Source organism: Gallus gallus, chromosome 25, assembly GCF_016699485.2.
Source record: "Gallus gallus isolate bGalGal1 chromosome 25, bGalGal1.mat.broiler.GRCg7b, whole genome shotgun sequence".
Lineage (NCBI taxonomy): Eukaryota > Metazoa > Chordata > Aves > Galliformes > Phasianidae > Gallus > Gallus gallus.
This window is the reverse complement of record NC_052556.1, coordinates 80,555-99,367: the sequence shown is the minus strand read 5'-3', so window position 1 is coordinate 99,367 and position 18,813 is coordinate 80,555. Positions and strand designations below refer to the sequence as shown.

At 64.9% G+C, this 18,813-nt stretch overlaps 2 protein-coding genes across 3 annotated transcripts in view; both read left to right on the top strand.

Annotated features, from left to right (window-relative positions):
* Positions 1 to 179: 179 nt before the first annotated feature.
* On the top strand, positions 180 to 8,704 carry USF1 (upstream transcription factor 1). Of its 2 annotated transcripts, none has more exons than XM_025143400.3 (11): positions 180 to 276; positions 3,050 to 3,130; positions 3,322 to 3,371; positions 3,622 to 3,734; positions 4,587 to 4,688; positions 4,761 to 4,953; positions 6,082 to 6,169; positions 6,295 to 6,353; positions 6,490 to 6,584; positions 7,746 to 7,874; positions 7,955 to 8,704. In XM_025143400.3, exons 2-11 carry the CDS (start codon positions 3,123 to 3,125, stop codon positions 8,042 to 8,044), a joined length of 927 nt encoding a protein of 308 aa, XP_024999168.2. In that variant the 5' UTR covers positions 180 to 276; positions 3,050 to 3,122; the 3' UTR covers positions 8,045 to 8,704. The 2 variants fall into 2 exon arrangements, with proteins under 2 accessions (XP_024999168.2, NP_001385070.1); NM_001398141.1 differs by having other exon boundaries at positions 3,616 to 3,734; positions 7,955 to 8,235.
* Positions 8,705 to 10,319: 1,615 nt separating this feature from the next.
* The window catches only part of F11R (F11 receptor), a gene marked incomplete at its 3' end in the record, with an annotated part of 25,303 nt that continues 16,809 nt past the window's right edge, over positions 10,320 to 18,813 (top strand). Inside the window, 5 exon segments of the mRNA NM_001083366.1 lie at positions 10,320 to 10,449; positions 12,860 to 12,916; positions 14,355 to 14,468; positions 14,553 to 14,696; positions 16,840 to 17,042. Of these exon segments, the coding sequence (NP_001076835.1) occupies positions 10,383 to 10,449; positions 12,860 to 12,916; positions 14,355 to 14,468; positions 14,553 to 14,696; positions 16,840 to 17,042 (585 nt within the window).

The following is an 18,813-nucleotide window of genomic DNA, read 5'->3' as shown; positions in this document are numbered from 1 at the left end:
GAGCGCTGCCCGCTTCCAAGATGGCGCCGAGCGGAAGCCCCGCGCTTCGCCGTGTAAGATGGCGCCCCCCCCTGAGATGGCGGCGGGGAGGGTTTCACGCGCCCGACTCCAAGATGGCGGCGCTCAGCGGCGCTCGCGACGCGGCCGCCCCAAGATGGCGGCGCGGGGCGGGGCTTCGCGGCCCACTTCCGCCCGGCTCCGCCATGGCGGCGGCGGTGCGGCGCGCTGCGCATGTGCGGGGCTCCATGGCGAGACGAGGGGCCGAGCGCGCACAGGGTAAGGACGGAGCGGCCCCCGCCCCCCGCGCTGCCCCCCACGGCCGCTCCCCCCCCCCCGGGGGCCGCCCCCTCTCCTCCCGTCCCCCTCCCTCCCCCCCCCACAGTGCGATGTCCCCTCCCCGAGTGCCGTCCCACGGCTGTCACCCCCCGCGGCCTTCCCCCCTCCCATTGTCGCCCCCCTTTGTGTTCCCCCCCTCCAATTGGCACCCCCCCCTTTGCGTCCCGGGTCGCCCCGCGCTGTGCCCCCCTCACCACATCGTCACTCCCCCCGCTTTTATGTCCCCCACCCCCAAATTGTCCCCCCCCGGAGGGGCGGGAACTCGGCGCTGTGCAGAGGGCGGGGGGGGGAGGGGGGTTCCCTTTGGCTGTGCGATGGGGGCTCTATTTTGGGGTGTGCCCCCCCCCCATCCTCCTCGGGGTGACACTGCGGTGGCCTCGGCCTGAAGTGACCCAAAACGGGGGGAGGGCCGTGGAGGGGGAGTGACACTGAAGCCGCTGTCGCTTCCCCCCCCCCATTAATGGGGACAACACCCCCCCAACACAGGGCCACCCTCCTCCTGGAGGGCCACCACCTGTGTGGGGACCCCCCGGTTTGGTGCCAGGGGACGCTGCCCCCCCCCCCCCACTGGGGACGCCCGGCCGAGGGGCGCCGCCGCCCCCCGAGATGCGAAAGTGAAACGGGGGCTGCCCAAAAAGGTCCCTGGCGACAGATGGGGACACTGCTGCCGCTGTCCCCTCCCCGTGCGCAGTGGTGGCCGTGGCACCTCCGTGGCAGCCGTGGTGGTGGGGTTGGGGGTCAGCACTGGGGAGGGTCTGTGGCGCCTCCCTGCGTCCCCCGCCCCCATTTCTCCCCGTCCCCACGTCCCATATCTCCTGTCCCCATATCCCGTTATGTCCCACATCCCACGTCCCCGCGTTCCCGTTTCCTCCGTCCCCACGTCCCCGGTGTCCCTGCCCCACATCCTCTTGTCCCCCCGTCCCCAAATCCCGTCCTCCCCATATCCTGAACCTCATGTCCCCATATCCCATATCTCAGGTTCCCATGTCCCCGTCCCCACGTTCCTTTGTCCTGTCCCCATATGTTGCGTCCCTGTCCCCATGTCCCCCCATATCCTGAAACTCCTGTCCTCATATCCTCACCCCCATACCCCAAACCTCGTGTTCCCGTTCCCTGTGTCCCCATATCCCGAACCCCAAACCTCGTGTCCCCATCCCCCATGTCCTGGACCTTGTGACTCCATATCCTAAATGTCACATTGCTGTACCCCAAACCTCACATCCCCACATTCTTTGTCCCCGTGTCCTGAATCCTGTACCCCAAACCTTGTGTCCCCATATCCTGAACCACGGGATCTCCTCAAACCTCGTGTCCCCATACCCCGTCTCCCCATATCCTGGACTCCATATCCCATGCCTCGTGTCTCCACATCCTCCGTCCCCGTATCTGTACTCCATACCCAAAGCCTCACGTCCTCGTGTCCTCTGTCCCCATATCCTGGACCTCATATCCCAAACCTGGTGTCCCCATGTCCCTATACCCCAAACCTGGTGTCCTCATGCCCTTTGTCCCTATATCCTGAACCCCATACCCCAAACCTCACATCCCCGTGCTCTTTGTCCTCATCTCCTGGACCCCATACCCCAAACCTCATGTCCCCATGTCCCTATACCCCAAACCTGGTGTCCTCATGCCTTTTGTCCCTATATCCTGGACCCCATACCCCAAACCTCACGTCCCCATGCAATTTGTCCTCATCTCCTGGACCCCATACCCCAAACCTCGTGTCCCCATGTCCCTATACCCCAAACCTGGTGTCCTCATGCCCTTTGTCCCTATGTCCTGAACCCCCTACCCCAAACCTCACATCCCTGTGCTCTTTGTCCTCATCTCCTGAACCCCATACCTCGTGTCCCCATGTCCCTATACCCCAAACCTGGTGTCCTCATGCCCTTTGTCCCTATATCCTGAACCCCATACCCCAAACCTCACATCCCCGTGCTCTTTGTCCTCATCTCCTGGACCCCATACCCCAAACCTCATGTCCCCACGCCCCTGTCCCCAAACCTGGTGTCCTCATGCCCTTTGTCCCTATATCCTGAACCCCCTACCCCAAACCTCACGTCCCCATGCCCCTATACCCCAAACCTGGTGTCCTCATGCCTTTTGTCCCTATATCCTGAACCCCCTACCCCGAACCTCACGTCCCCGTGCTCTTTGTCCTCATCTCCTGGACCCCATACCTCAAACCTCGTGTCCTCATGTCCCTATACCCCAAACCTGGTGTCCTCATGCCTTTTGCCCCTATATCCTGAACCCCATACCCCAAACCTCATGTCCCCATGCCCCTATACCCCAAACCTGGTGTCCTCATGCCTTTTGTCCCTATATCCTGAACCCCATACCCCGAACCTCACGTCCCCGTGCTCTTTGTCCTCATCTCCTGGACCCCATACCCCAAACCTCATGTCCCCATGTGTTCATACCCCATACCTCGCATTCCCACACCCTCTGTCCCCATATCCTGGACCCCATACCCCAAACCTCATGTCCCCATGTCCCTATACCCCAAACCTGGTGTCCTCATGCCCTTTGTCCCTATATCCTGAACCTCCTACCCCAAACCTCACATCCCCGTGCTCTTTGTCCCTATCTCCTGGACCCCATACCCCAAACCTCATGTCCCTATACCCCAAACCTGGTGTCCTCATGCCCTTTGTCCCTATATCCTGGACCCCATACCCAAACCTCACGTCCCCATGTCCCCATCCAGGCTGAGTCCCCGCCGGGCTCTGAGTGCCGCAGCACCGTCTGCCACCGCCTCTGATGCGCGGCCGAGCGGAGCGATGAAGGGGTGAGCGCCACCTCTGCCTGGGGTCACCCTGCGGGGGGAACGCGGTCATAGGGTCCGGGTTTGGGGTTGGTCACGGGGGGCTGTGGTCGGCAGGGCAGCTCGGTGACCCCAGCGTGGGTTATGGGGCTGGAGGGACGCGGGGACGTTGGACGCGAGGACAGATCCTCACCGCTCTGCCTCTGTCCCTGCAGACAGCAGAAAGCAGCCGAGACGGAAGAGGGAACGGTGCAAATCCAGGAAGGTGAGGGGTCCCCGTCTTTGTGGGGGTGGGGTGGGGGCGGTTCTGGGTATTTGCGAGCCCCATCCTCACCCGTTTTGTCCCCAACCCCTTGGTGACACGGGACAACCCGTTAACACCAGCCCCATGATCCAGAGGGGGTGGCCCGGTGGGGTGGCAGCCCCTCCTCCCCACTGTGGGAGGGTCCCGGTGGGGTGACAGCCACCCCCTCCCCACCACGGCCCCACGCTGCCCTCCTGTCCCCAAGGTGCAGTGGCCACAGGAGAGGATCCCACCAGTGTCGCCATCGCCAGCATTCAGTCCGCCGCCACCTTCCCCGACCCCAATATCAAATATGTCTTCCGCACAGAGAACGGCGGCACGCAGGTATGGGGGCGGGGAAAAGGGATGTGGGGTGAGGGATTACGGGGGTGAAAGCGACAGGGGTATAGGGGTCGGGGGATATGGGGTGTGAGGTCAGGAGAAGGTGGGGGCACGGGATGTGGGATACAGGGGCAGAGGACGGGGGGATATGGGGACGTGGAGTTGTGGGGTATGGGGGGCAGGGGACATGGGGACACGTGTGTATGGGAGTCTGGAGAATGAGGGGTCAGGGGACGTTGGATATAGGGGCAAGGGACAGGTGAACCTGAGGACATGGAGATGTGGGGTATGGGGATATGGGGGTCGTGGGATATGGGATTCAGTGTACGTGGGTTATAGAGAGCAAGGGGATGTGGGATATTGGGGTGTGGGGATATGGGAGTCGGGAGACGGGGAACAGGAAAACAGAGGTGTGGGGGACGGGGGGACATGGGGGTGTGGTACATGGGGGTCTGGGGGGTCAGGGGACATTGGATATAAGGGCAAGGGGCAGGGGGACACGAGGATATGGAGTCATGGAATATGGGGTCAGGTGGACGTGGGAATATGGGATATGGAGGACGGGGATGTGGGAGATGAGGGTCTGGGGAATGTGGGTCGAGGGAAATGAGATATAGGGGCGGGGGATAGGGGGACGTGGGGGCATGGGATGTGGGGGACAGGGAGACATGAGGATGTGGGGTATGGGTGTATGGGGATATAGGGGTCGGGGGGATGTGGGGGCAGGTACGTCTTTGGCACAGAGAACAGCGGCGTGCAGGAACGGGGTCGGGGGGCACAACGGGGACCCAGCATCGGGGAACCGCTGGGAATGGGGCCGGGAGCCGGGGGGGTTACGTGGATCTCTGCCTGCAGGTGATGTATAGGGTGATCCAAGTGGCGGACGGACAGCTGGACGGACAGACGGAAGGCACCAGCGCCATCAGCGGCTACCCCGCCGCGCAGTCCATGACACAGGTGGGCGCTGCGGGGCGGCGCCGGGGCGACGCCGGGCCGGGAGTCCCCTTCCAACGCCCCCATCTCCTCCAGGCCGTCATCCAGGGCGCCTTCACCAGCGACGATGCGGTGGAGACGGAGGCGACGGCCACTGAGACCCACTACACCTATTTCCCCACCGCGGCCGTGGCCGACAGCAGCACATCCGCCGGCGCCGGGACCACCGCCACCGCTGTCGTCACCACGCAGAACTCAGAGGCGCTGCTGGGGCAGCCCACCCCCACCGGTATGGAGGGGAGGGGGCGGGGGGGGGGGGGGGTGAGGACAGAGATGAGGACGGGGAGGGAGGTGAGGGCTGGGATGGGGACGGGGAATGGGACTGGGGTGGGGTCAGGGGTAGGGATGAAGATTGGGACGAGAGCGGGGACGAGGATGGGGGTGGAGATCGGGATGGGGATGAGGATGGGGATTGGGGTAGGGACGGTAGTGGGGATAGAGATTGGGATGAGAATGGGGATGGAGAACGTGGATGGAGATTGGGATGGGGACAGGGGTGGGGATGGAGGTTGAGGCAAGAATGGGGATGGGTGGGAATGGAGGAAATGGATGGAGATGGAGACAGGAATATGGAAAGGGATGGAGATTGGGGTGGGGACGGGAATGGGGATAAAGACTGGGACAAGAATGGGGATGGAGGACACGGATGGAAATCGGGATGGGGACAGGGATGGGGATCAAGGCTGGGAATAAGAGTGGAGGTGGAGGACGTGGATGGGGGAAAGGATGGAGATTGGGGTGGGGACGGGTGGGGATAGAGGTTGGGACAAGAGTGGGGACAAGGGTGGGGGTGGGGGACGGGAATGGAGGTGGAGACAGATGGGGAAAGGGATGGAGGTTGATTGGGATGGGGACGGGGATGGGGATAAAGATTGGGATGCGAGTGGGGACAAGAGTGGAGATAGAGGACATGGATGGACATGGAGGCAGGGATGGGGATGAGGATGGAGATTGGGGTGGGGATAAAGGTGGGGATAGAGACTGGGACAAGAATGGGGGTGGGACAGGGATGGAGGTGAACACGGGGACCTGGGGATGTGGATGGAGATTGAGGTGGGAACATGGGGATGTGGATGGGGATAGGGACATGGGGACGTGGTTTGGGGTGAGGATTGGGGTGGAGATAGGGGCGAGGAGATGGGGATGAGGGTGAGATGGAGATGGGAACGAGGATATGAGACTGAGGATGGGGACGGGGATGGATGGGTGTGATATGGGGGATGAGGGTGATGGCAGGAATGAGGACTAGGATAGTGATGGGGGTGGGGACAGGGCCAGCTGGCACCGTGGGTCCCCGCTGTGGGATGTGGCACTGCACCCCACATCTGACCCCACTGCTCATTTTGGGTCTGTTCAGGGCAATTCTTCGTGATGATGTCCCCCCAGGAGGTCCTGCAGGGTGGGACGCAGCGCTCCATCGCCCCCCGTGCCCACCCCTACTCCCCGTGAGTACCGGCCCCACCATGGGGGGCACGTGGGGGGGGAGGAGGGGGGAGAGGTGTGTCCATGGGGCCGCTTCCATGGGGCATGGCATGGGGGGCCAGCGCTGACCCTGCTGCTCTCCCTGCAGGAAAGCAGAGGCGCCGCGGGCGACCCGGGATGAGAAGCGTCGGGCACAGCACAACGAAGGTACCGTTATGGGATCAGTGCCCCCCAGGCAGGCAGGAGGGGGTCAGAGAGCCCCAAAAGGATCTGTGGGTTTGGGGTGCCTGGCTTTGTCCCCACTGAGGGTTCTGATGTCGCTGTCCGTCCCCTCTGCTCGCAGTGGAGCGCCGGCGCCGGGACAAAATCAACAACTGGATTGTGCAGCTCTCCAAGATTATCCCCGACTGCTCCATGGAGAACACCAAGTCGGGGCAGGTAGGGGGCAGGGGGAGAGGGGACGAGGGGATGTGGGGCTGGGATGGTCTGTGGGGTGGAGAATAGGGTCGCGCATCTATGGGGTCTCATATCCTTTGGGGTTGAGCATCTGTGGGATCCCATATCCATTGGGGTCCTGTATCTCTGGGGTCCAGCATCCATCTGGGGTCCTGCAACCATGAGGCCTCAAATCCATTGGGGTCCCGCATCCATGGGATCCCACTTCATTGGGGTCCCGCATCCATTAGGGTCCGGTATCCATTGGGGTCCCATATCACTGGGATCCCACATCCATGGGATCCTGTATCGCTGGGATGCTGCGTCTATTTCATCCTGTGCTGTTGGGATTCTGTGTCCATTGGAGTCCCACATCTATGGGGTCACACATCTAAGGGATCCCATATCCATTGGGGTCCCATATTGCTGGGGTCCAACATCCAGGAGGTCTCAAATCCATTGGGGTCCCCTATCTATGGGATCCCACATCCATGGGATCCTGTATTATTGGGGTGCTGCATCTATTTCATTCTGTGTTGTTGGGATCTTGCGTCCATTGGAGTCCCCCATCTACGGGGTCGTGCATTTATGGGATCCCATATCCTGGGTCCTTTGGAGTTGTGCATTTATGGGATCACATATCCATTGGGGTCGTGTGTCACTGGGGTCCAGCATCTATTGGAATCCGATATCATTGAGGTCGCACATCCAGGAGGTCTTACCCAATGGGATCCCCCATCCATGGGATCCCATTTCACTGGGGTCCCATATCTATAGGATCCTGGATCATAGAGATCCCACATCCGTGGCATCCTGTGTCGTTGGGATCCTGTGTCCGTTGATATCCCTTATCTGTGCAATCTCGCATCCATGGGATCACACTTAATTGGCGTCCCCCATCCCTGGGGTCCCGCATCTATGGGGTCCTGAATCACGGGGATCCCACATCCGTGGCATCCCGTGTCATTGGGGTTCTGCCTCCGTTGGGTTCCCCCAACCGTGGGGTCCCACATCCATTGGGGTCCCCCATCCCCGGGGCCACACTTGTTTGCCAGATCCATGGGGTGGGACACGAGATCTGGGATTGTGGTGGCCGCTGCCCCTTCCTGGTGTCCCACCGCCCCTCTCACCCCCTGTCCTCCCCCCCTAAAACCAACCCCACAGAGCAAAGGGGGGATCCTCTCCAAAGCCTGCGACTACATCCAGGAGCTGCGGCAGAGCAACCATCGCCTCTCCGAGGAGCTGCAGGGCCTGGACCAGCTCCAGATGGACAACGAGGTCTTACGGCAGCAGGTGGGTGCCGGGGGGGGGGCGGGGGTCTGTCTTAGGATCAGAACGGGACCCCACAGCCTCACCGCCCCCAACCGTGTCAGGTGGAGGAGCTGAAGAGCAAGAACCTGATCCTCCGGGCGCAGCTCCGCCAGCACGGCGTGGAGATCGTCATCAAGAACGAGAGCCACTGACCCTGGGGACGGGGACCCCCCCCCCCCCCCCACATCCCCTCCTCCCTCTCACCCCACCCAGCCCCGGGGTGACACGAGGAGCCCCCCAGCCCCGTTGGTTTGTGTCCCCACGTTCCCGCGCTTCCTGCACACGCTCTCGGCCAGGCGACCCCACTGCCCCAGCACTGCCTCGGCCCCCCCCACCCCCCTCCCCAGCCCACCCCTCCGCTGTCACCCCTTTGGGTGTCGACCCCACCCCCTCCCCCAGGGTGTCACACCTCCCTCCATTGTCATCCCCATTCCCCAGGGTGTCACCCCCCCCATTGTCACCCCAGGGTGTCACCCCCCCCCCCATTGTCACCCCAGGGTGTCACCCGCCCCACGATGTCACCCCCCCCCCCCCCCTTCCTCAGGGTGTCACCCCCCATTCCCCATGGTGTCACCCCCTCCCAGGGGGCAGTGGTGGCTCTTTGTCCCCCACTGGGGTGCAGGGTGGTCCCCCCCCCTCTCCCCCCTGCCCCCCTCTCCCCCCTCCCCCCCTCCCCCCCCCCCCCCCCCCCCCCCCCCCCACTCCGGTGGGCCATGACTTTTTTTTTTTTTAAAAACTCTCTGAATTTCAAAAGGAAAAAAAAAAAAAAAAGCAAAAAGAAATAAAAATAGTGATTTGTTTTTCCAGGACCTCACAATGAGTCCTTTTCTTGACCCCCCCCCCCCCCCCCCCCCCCACCCCCTCACGTGTCCCCCCCACCGCTCCTCTGTCCCCTTCACCCCACTGTGGTCCGCTGTCCCCTCAACCCCCCCGTGTCCCATCGTGTCCCTCCACCCCCGTTGTCACCACGTGTTCGGTGTCCCCCACCATGACCCCCCCTCCTATCCCCCCTTCTTCCCCATGTCCCCCTCATGTCCTTCACCCCTCCCCTGTCCCCGTGTCCCCCCCCCCCGTCTGTCCCGCATGTCCCCACCACATCCCCAGTTCCTGTCCTGTCCCCCCATGTCCCCCACCCCTCTCCTATCCCCCCTCCAAACTCTTTTGTCCCCCACGTCCCCCACCCGTCCTGTCCCCCACGTTCCCACCACGTCCCCCACCCCATCCTGTCCCCTACCAGCCCCTTTGTCCCCCATGTCCCCTACCCTGTCCTGTCCCCTTTGTCCCCCCTTTGTAACCCTCCCCTCTTCAGTCCCATGTCCCCACCGTGTCCCCCACTCTTCTGCCCTCACCAACCCCTTTGTCCCCCATTTTTCCCCATCATGTTCCCCATTGTCCCCCATGTCCCCCACCCTGTCCTGTCCCCGACTTTGTCCCCCCTGTCCCCCACCCCTGCCCTGTCCCCCCCATGTCCCTACCATGTCTCCTCCCCCTCACCTGTCCTCCATGTCCCCCATGTCCCCTACCCCTTTCCTGTCATCCACAACCTCTTTCTCCCCCACGTCCACTCCATGTCCCCCAGCCCTGTCCTGTCCCCCCAACCCCTTTGTCCCCCCTTTTCCCCCAGCCCTGTCCTGTCCCCCCAACCCCTTTGCCCCCCTCTTTTCCCCCAGCCCCACATGTCACCCCTGTCACTTCCCCATGGGTGTTCTGATTCCTGCAGCCCCTGATTAACGTTTTGGGGGGTGGTGCTTGCAGCTCCCCACCGTTAATTAGTGGTAATTAGGGCTAGTCTGGGGCCTTGGGTACATGCAGCTTGGTCAGGGCTGAGCCATGGGGGCCTTGGGAACCCCGTCCCTTGGGTCACCCCTCCATGGGGTGATGAGCGGGCCAACCGCTGGGCTGTGTCGCCATGATGTCACCGTGATGTCACTGCACCGTGATGTCACTGATGTCACCATGCCGCACTGTCACTGTGTCACAGCTCCGTGGCTTGATATAGTTGTACCCTGTGGCTCCTGGGAAGCACTGAATACCGGGAGTGGGGGGAGCACGAGGTGCACTGGGAGCACTGGGAGCACTGGGACCCACTGCGGCCTACAGGGCCTCCCGGCCCCGTCTCCATGGCAACGCCGTCTCCCCGCCCGGGAGGTGCACGCAGGACGCAGAGCGCTCCCATTGGTCAAAAGTTACAGCGCTCCCTCTGATTGGCCGGCGCGCCCCGCCTTCTGCACACCTGTGCCGCTCGCGGCCTCTTTTTCAGCCCATCGCAGGTGCTCTCTCCTCGACGTGACGGGCGGCGCGGCCAATGGAGCCGAGCGAGGGGCGGGGCTACGCGCACCTGTCCTCAGGGGCGTCGCCGGGTTGGCCCAACCCCGAGGAGGCGGGGCGACCCCCCCCCCAATCAGCGCGGGGTGGGGGGGCGGGACGCACCTGGGCGGGGCGGGGCCACACCTGGGGCGCGGGGTCAGTGCGGCGGCGGCGGCGATGGCGATGGCGGGCGGGGTGCGGCGGGGCGGCGGCGGAGCGCGGCCTCTCGTGCTGCTGTGCGCGGCGGCCGGTGAGTACCGGGGCCGGGCCGGGGCGGGGCGGGGCGGTGGGGCCAGGCGGTGCGAGCGGTGCGAGCGGTGCGAGAGGGCCGGGGTTGGGCTCAGGGTGCGGGGAGCGGCGATAGGCCGCGGGGAGCGGCGCTGAGGCGATGCGCGACCCCCCGGCGCTTCGGCTCCGTCCGTGGGGGTTCGGAGCGGCGATAACGGCGTATTAATAACGCGGTGGTATTCGACCGCGTCACCGCGGGGCTGCGGGCACCGCCACCGCTACGGGGACACTGCCGGGTGGGAATGCCGCCACACGGGGACACCGCCCTGCTGTGCCGTCCCGTTGTTGTCCCCGTCCCGTTGTTGTCCCCGTCCCGTTGTTGTCCCGTCCCGTTGTTGTCCCGTCCCATCGTGTCCCCGTCCCGTTGTTGTCCCCGTCCCGTTGTTGTCCCGGTCCCGTTGTTGTCCCGGTCCCATCGTGTCCCCGTCCCGTTGTTGTCCCCGGTCCCATCGTGTCCCCGTCCCTCGCACTCTCTGTGCTCGCAGGAGAACCTTCCCTTTCTCCCATAGCGCTGTGGGGACATCGTCCCCCGACGTTGTCCCCGATCCCCGGTGGTGGCGGCACAGCAGTCGGCCACACGTCTGTGCTGGGGGACCACGCGGCCCCCCCACCCCCTCTGCGTCCCCTCCCCCCCCCCGGTGCTGTTCCCTCTTTTGCCCCCCAGCAGTTCGGGGTGACGTCGGTGGCCCCGCGGTGACCGCCCGGGGACGTTTGGGCTGCAGATTTGGGGAGAATAACCGCGGAAATGGGCCCTACAAACATCCCGTCCTGCCGTGGCCGCCCTCAGCCCACGGGCGCAGCGATGGGGCAGCAGTGGGGACAGCGGTGGGGACAGCAGTGGGGACGGCTGCGAGGACGGCCCCGTCCCGTTGGTGGCAGAGGAGCAGCCGTGGGTCCCCGCTCCGGGTTAATGTGTACCCAAAGGCTGAAGTTTCGCCTCTCCCCATGGAGTTCCCCTTCCGTCACCTGCGGTGATGGTGACGGTGACGGTGACGTCCCCTCCTTTGTCCCGGGGCGGTGTTGGCGTTGACCTTTTTGGGGCCACGGGGATGGGGGCAGATGTGCGGCCTGGGAGATCGGGGCACCAAAGTGGGGTCGTTCGGGATTGGGGTTTTTTTTTTCTGCCTGGCTGCTGCTCTTCCCACGTCCCCATTGTGCGGTGGCTGCGGCTCTTCCTGTCCCCGCTCTGCGTTTCCTGTCCCCTCCGCCGCTTCCTGCGGATCCCAATCCCCACCCCCCGCGTGTCCAGGTGGCCCCACAGCCACTGCCGGCGCTGCCGCTCCCACCCTCTTGGCAGTGACCCCAAAGCTGCCGTGGGGCTCAGGGACGTTGTGGTGAGCGGCGGTCCCAAACCGTGGGCTGTGGGGACGCCGTGGTGGCCTCTATGCTTGGCTGTGGGGACGCCGTGGGGTTTGGGGACAACGCGGTGGCCTTTCTTGGGATTGGGGACAGCGCAGTGGTTTCTCCGCTTGGGCTTGGGGACGCTGTATGGTGTGGGGACACCGTAGTGGCCTTCCTCCTTGGGTTTGGGTACGCTGTGGCACTTGGGGACACCGTGGTGGCCTTTCTTCTTGGGCGTGAGGACACCACAGCGGCCTCTGCGCTTGGGTGTGGGGACACCGCGGTGCTTGGGGACACCGTGGCGGCCTCCCGGCTTGGGCTTGGGGACACCGCAGTGGTGTCTCCGCTCGCGTTTGGGGACGTCGTGGTGGCCTCCATCCTCGGGTTTGGGATGTGGCGGTTCCCCCCTTCGTGTTTCGGTGCGGTGGCACCGTGGGGCGTCGTGGGAGCGGCGCCGGGCGCTGCCTCTGCGGTGACTCAGCGGCGCGGTGACCGTCCCTGACCCACAGCATTGGGGCCCACAGCCCCGGGGGTCACCGCTGCACTCCACCGCTTCACGACATCAGCAGCGCCGGGGTGGAGGATGGGGGTCAGCGTGGGGCGAGCGCGCGAGGATGGGCGCGCGTGCACACGCGTGTGCGCGCCCGGAGCGCGGGGAGTGGTGCGAAACCGGGAGGTGACGCGGGTGGCAGCCGGCACGACGGGATTTTCCGGCTCCGTGTGGGGTCACCTCCTCCTGCCCCACACCGTCACCTCCTCCTGCCCCACACCGTCACCTCCTCCTGCCCCACACCGTCACCTCCCGCTCACTGTGCCATCCCTGGAGCGCACGCAGCGGTGCCGCGGAGCCGTGACCCCGTGCTAATAAACCCGCGGGTCGGGAGGTGCTGTTAATCACTAACCGCATCTGGGCACTGATTAACGAGGCTGATGAGAGAGCTGATAACGGGTGGGTGATGCAGAGGGGTCCCCCCCCCCACCTCTGCCTCTGGGGACCCCCCCGTGTCGCTCAGCCGCCTCCGCTCCCGCAGTGTCCCTGGTGGGCGCCCAGGTCACCTCGGAGACGAAGGAAGTGCCTGAGAACCAACGTGAGTCACTGCGACCCACAGCTTTGGGCTGAGCGCCCCACGGCCCCATGAACCGCCCCACAGCCACGCTGACTGCCCCGCGACCCCATCAAGTGCCCCCCGGCCCCATTAACCACGCCATCAAGTTCCCCACGGCCCCATCGAGCGCCCACAGCCCCACCCTATTGCCACGTGCCACATTAAGAGCCCCACGGCCCCATTAACCACCCCATCGAGTGCCCCACGGCCCCATTGACCACCCCACAGCCCCATCAAGTGCCCAATGGCCCCATTAACCACCCCACAGCCCCATTGAATGCCCCACGGCCCCATTAACCGCCCCGTGTCCCCATCAAGTGCCTATGACCCCCATGTGACCCCCTATGGCCCCACACATGAACCCCCTGACCCCACTGAGTACCTACTGGCCCCCCGTGAGCATCCCATGACTGCACCTGAACATCCCAAGATCACACCGAGCCCCCCATAACCCCACAAGAGCACCCCATGGCTCCACATGAGCACCCCATAACCCCACCACGCCCTACATAACCCCACAGGAGCACCCCATGACCCATATGAGCACCCTTTAGCCTCACCACGCCCTCACAGTCCCACGTGAGCACCCCGTAACCTCACTAAGCCCCCTACAACCCTCCATAAACCCACCGTGGCCTGACGGGAGCCCCCCACGCCCCCCCCAAGCCCCCCACAGCCCCACAGGAGCACCCCATGACCCATATGAGCACCCTACGCTCCTGCCAAGCCCCCCACAACCCCACAGGAGCACCCCATGGTCCCATATAAGCATCCTACGCTCCCTCCAAGCCCCCCACAACCCCACACGAGCACCCCATGGTCCCATATAAGCACCATATGCTCCCGCCAAGCCCTCCACAACCCCACAGGAGCACCCCATGACCCATATGAGCACCCCACGTCCCCCCCAAGCCCCCCACAGCCCCACAGGAGCACCCCATGACCCATATGAGCACCCTATGGCCTCACCACGCCCTCACAGTCCCATATGAGCACCCCGTAACCTCACTAAGCCCCCTATAACCCTCCATGAACCCCACCGTGGCCCGACGGGAGCCCCCCACGCCCCCCCCAAGCCCCCCACAGCCTCACATGAGCACCCCATGACCCATATGAGCACCCTATACTCCTGCCAAGCCCCCCACAGCCCCACATGAGCACCCCATGACCCATATGAGCACCCTATGCTCCTGCCAAGCCCCCCACAGCCCCACAGGAGCACCCCATGACCCATATGAGCACCCTATGGCCTCACCACGCCCTCACAGTCCCACATGAGCACCCCGTAACCTCACTAAGCCCCCTGTAACCCTCCATAAACCCACCGTGGCCCGACGGGAGCCCCCCACGCCCCCCATCACCCACAGCGGTTGGCTTTCGGGGCGCCGCTCCCCCCGCTGAGCTCCATCTCTCCCCGCAGCCGTGGACATCCCGTGCTCTGCGTACCGCTCCAGCTGGACCGACATCCGCATCGAGTGGAAGTTCCAGAAGGGCTCTTCCCTGGTGCTGTTCTACTATGGGGGAGAGCTCACAGGTACGGCCCCGGGCTGGGAGCCGCGGGGGGCACCGCGCCGTCCGTCCGTCCGTCCGTCCGCCGACCCTTCGCCTCTCCCTGCAGACCCCTACAAGAACCGCGTCCGCTTCTCCGTCACCTCCATCCACTTCACCGCGGTGACGCGGGAGGACACGGGGAAGTACATCTGCGAGGTGGTGGGGGGCGGCTCCCAGATCGCCAAGTCGGAGGTCAACCTCATCGTCCAGGGTGGGTCCCCACAACCCCACGTCCGTGTGGCCCCATGTCCGTGTGTCCCCATATCCATGTGTCCCCACATCCCCATGTCCGTGTGGCCCCATGTCCGTGTGTCCGTGTGTCCCCACATCCGTGTGTCCCCACAACCCCACGTCCGTGTGTCCCCATGTCCGTGTGTCCCCACATCCCCATGTCCGTGTGTCCCCACAACCCCACGTCCGTGTGGCCCCATGTCCGTGTGTCCCCACATCCCCATGTCCGTGTGTCCCCACATCCGTGTGTCCCCACATCCCCACATCCGTGTGTCCCCATGTCTGTGTGTCCCCATATCCATGTGTCCCCACATCCCCATGTCCGTGTGGCCCCATGTCCGTGTGTCCGTGTGTCCCCACATCCGTGTGTCCCCACAACCCCACGTCCGTGTGTCCCCATGTCCGTGTGTCCCCACATCCCCATGTCTGTGTGTCCCCACATCCGTGTGTCCCCACAACCCCACGTCCGTGTGTCCCCATGTCCGTGTGTCCCCACAACCCCACGTCCGTGTGTCCCCATATCCATGTGTCCCCACATCCCCATGTCCGTGTGTCCCCATGTCCGTGTGTCCCCACATCCCCGTGTCCGTGTGTCCCCATGTCCGTGTGTCCCCACATCCCCATGTCCGTGTGTCCCCACATCCGTGTGTCCCCACAACCCCACGTCCGTGTGGCCCCATGTCCGTGTGTCCCCATGTCCGTGTGTCCCCACAACCCCACGTCCGTGTGTCCCCATGTCTGTGTGTCCCCACGTCCGTGTGTCCCCACATCCCCATGTCCGTGTGTCCCCATGTCCGTGTGTCCCCACATCCCCATGTCCGTGTGTCCCCATGTCCGTGTGTCCCCATGTCCGTGTGTCCCCACATCCCCACGTCCCCATGGCTAAATGTCCCCATCTCCCCACCTCCCCGTGTCCTCACATCCCCACATCTCCACCTTCCCATTTTCCCATGTCCCCACATCCTCACTCCCCCACATCCCCGTGTCCCCACTGCCCCATATTCTCATGTCCCCACCTCCCCATGTCCCACATCCCCATCTTCCCATATCCCCACATCCCCCATCCCCTCGTCCCCACATCCCCATGTCCCCCATCCCCATCTTCCCATATCCCCATGTCCCCCACCCCCGTGTCCCCATTAGGGCTGGGGTGAAGGTGGAGGTTCCCATGTTCTTGTGTTGCACCCGGTGCTCTTTGTGTCAGTGTTTCCCTATAGAAACTGACCCTTTTGCCCCCCCTCCTTTCTCCCCCCATACACTGACCCTTTTGGGCTGCCCCCTTTTCTCACCCCATACACTGACCTTTTCCCCCCCGTCCCCCCATGCACTGACCCTTCCCCCCCTCCTCCCTTTCTCCCCCCATACGCTGACCCTTTTGCCCCCCCTTCCCCCTTCATCCCCCCATACACTGACCCTTTTGGGCTGCCCCCCTTTCTCCCCCCATACACTGACCCTTTTGGGCTGCCCCCCATACACTGACCCTTTTGCCCCCCCCCCCCGTTTCTCTCCCCCCCCTTTCAATCCCCCCCTTTCTCTCCCCTTTCTCTGCCCCCCTCCCCCTTTCTCCCCCCATACACTGACCCTTTCCCCCCTCCCATACACTGACCCTTTCCCCCCCCATCCCCCCATACACTGACCCTTTTGCCCCCCCTTCCCCCTTCATCTCTCCATACACTGACCCTTTCCCCCCCCCTTTTCTCCCCCCATACACTGACCCCTTTGGGCTGCCCCCCTTTCTCCCCCCATACACTGACCTTTTTGTGTCCCCCCATACACTGACCCTTTTGCCCCCCCTTTGTCCCCCCATACACCGACCCTTTTGCCGCCCCCCCCCCCTTTTCTCCCCCCATACACTGACCTTTTTGGGTCCCCCCATACACTGACCCTTTCCCCCCCCCTTTCTCCCCCCATACACTGACCCTTTTGCCCCCCATCCCCCCATGCACTGACCCTTTCTCCCCATCCCCCCATACACTGACCCTTCCCCCCCCCCCCCCTTTCTCCCCCCATACACTGACCTTCCCCCCCCCCCCATACACTGACCCTTCCCCCCCCCCCTTTCTCCCCCCATACACTGACCCTTCCCCCCCCCCCCATGCACTGACTCCCGCTGCCCCCCGCAGTGCCCCCCTCCAAGCCCACTGCCCACGTTCCCAGCTCGGCCACCATCGGCCGCACTGCGGTGCTGCGCTGTTCGGAGTCGGAGGGTTCGCCCCCCCCCACGTTCCGGTGGTACCGGGACAGCATGCTGATCCCCGCCGACCCCCGGAGCAGCCTCAGCTTCCGCAACTCCTCCTACACTCTGGACTCCACCACCGGGGAGCTGGTGAGTGGGGGGGAACCCGTGGCACCCCTGGGGGCTTCCACCCCCACCCCTGGGGCCTTCCACCCCCCCCCCATGGGTGCCTTCCCCCCCCCCCTCCCTGGGGCCTTCCCCCCCCCCCATGGGTACCTTCCCCCCCCCCAACCACTGGGGCCTTCCCACTCCCACCCATGGGGGCCTTCTGCCCCCCCCCCACCCCTGGAGCCTTCCACCATCCACCCATGGGTGCCTTCCCCCCTCACCTATGGGTGCCTTCCCTCCCCCACCCATGGGTACCTTCCCCCCCCCCACCCATGGGTGCCATCCCCTCCCCCCACCCATGGGTGCCTTCCCACCCCCATCCCTGGGGCCTTCCACCCCCCCCCCATGGGCGCCTCCCCCCATCCCTGGGGCCTTCCTCCACCCTCCATGGGGCCTTCCCCCCCCACCTATGGGTGCCTTCCCCCCACACTCATGGGTGCCTTCCCCCCCCCCCCCACCCATGGGTACCTTCCCCCCCCCCCACCCCTGGGGCCTTCCACCATCCACCCATGGGGCCTTCTTCCCCCACCCATGGGTACCTTCCTCTCCCCCCACAACTGGGGCCTTCCCCCCCCCCCACCCATGGGTGCCATCCCCTCCCCCCACCCATGGGTGCCTTCCCACCCCCATCCCTGGGGCCTTCCACCGCCCCCCCATGGGCGCCTCCCCCCATCCCTGGAGCCTTCCTCCACCATCCATGGGGCCTTCCCCCCCCACCTACTGGTGCCTTCCCCCCACACTCATGGGTGCCTTCCGCCCCCCCCACCTATGGGTACCTTCCCCCGCTGCCCACCTATGGGTGCCTTCCCCCCCCCACCCATGGGTGCCTTCCCCCCCCCATCCCTGGGGCCTTCCCACCCCCACCAACCACTGAGGCCTTTCCCCCCTCACCTATGGGTGCCTTCCCCCCCCCGCTCATGGGTGTCTTCCCCCCCCCGGAGCCTTCCCCCCCCCAACCACTGAGGCCTTCCCACTCCCACCCATGGGGGCCTTCTGCCCCCCCCCCACCCCTGGGGCCTTCCACCATCCACCCATGGGTGCCTTCCCCCCTCACCTATGGGTGCCTTCCCCCCCCCCACCCGTGGGTACCTTCCTCTCCCCCCACCCCTGGGGCCTTCCCCCCCCACCTATGGGTACCGTCCCCCGCCACCCACCTATGGGTGCCTTCCCCCCCACACTCATGGGTGCCTTCCCCCCCCTCCCTGGGACCTTCCCCCCCCCCACCCATGGCTACCTTCCCCCCCCCCCCCCCACCACTGGGGCCTTCCCTTCCCCAACCACTGAGGCCTTCCCACCCCCACCCATGAGTGCCTTCCCCCCCCCCCCTCCAACCATTGAGGCCTTTCCCCCCTCACCTATGGGTGCCTTCCCCCCCCCGCTCATGGGTGTCTTCCCCCCCCCCCCACCCATGGGTGCCTCCCCCCCCCGACCCCTGGGGCCTTCCCTCCACCATCCATGGGGCCTTCCCACTCCCACCTATGGGTACCTTCCCCCCCTCCAACCACTGAGGCCTTTCCCCCCTCACCTATGGGTGCCTTCCCCCCCCCCCCCCCCAGGGCCTTCCCCCCCCCCACTCATGGGTGTCTTCCCCCCCCCCCCAGGGCCTTCCCCCCCTCCACTCATGGGTGCCTTCCTCCCTCACCTATGGGTGCCTTCCCCCCCCTGCCCACCCCTGGGCGCCTTCCGCCCCCCCCCCCTCCCTGGGACCTTCCCACCCCCACCCATGGATGCCTTCCCCCCCCCCTCCCTGGGG

What these genes read in the sequence shown, in the direction of transcription:
- USF1 (NM_001398141.1), top strand. An exon ending in AACGGTGCAAATCCAGGAAG is followed by an intron (nt 3,372 to 3,615) that starts GTGAGGGGTCCC and finishes CCTGTCCCCAAG; the next exon opens with GTGCAGTGGCCACAGGAGAG. An exon ending in TCGGGCACAGCACAACGAAG is followed by an intron (nt 6,354 to 6,489) that starts GTACCGTTATGG and finishes CTCTGCTCGCAG; the next exon opens with TGGAGCGCCGGCGCCGGGAC.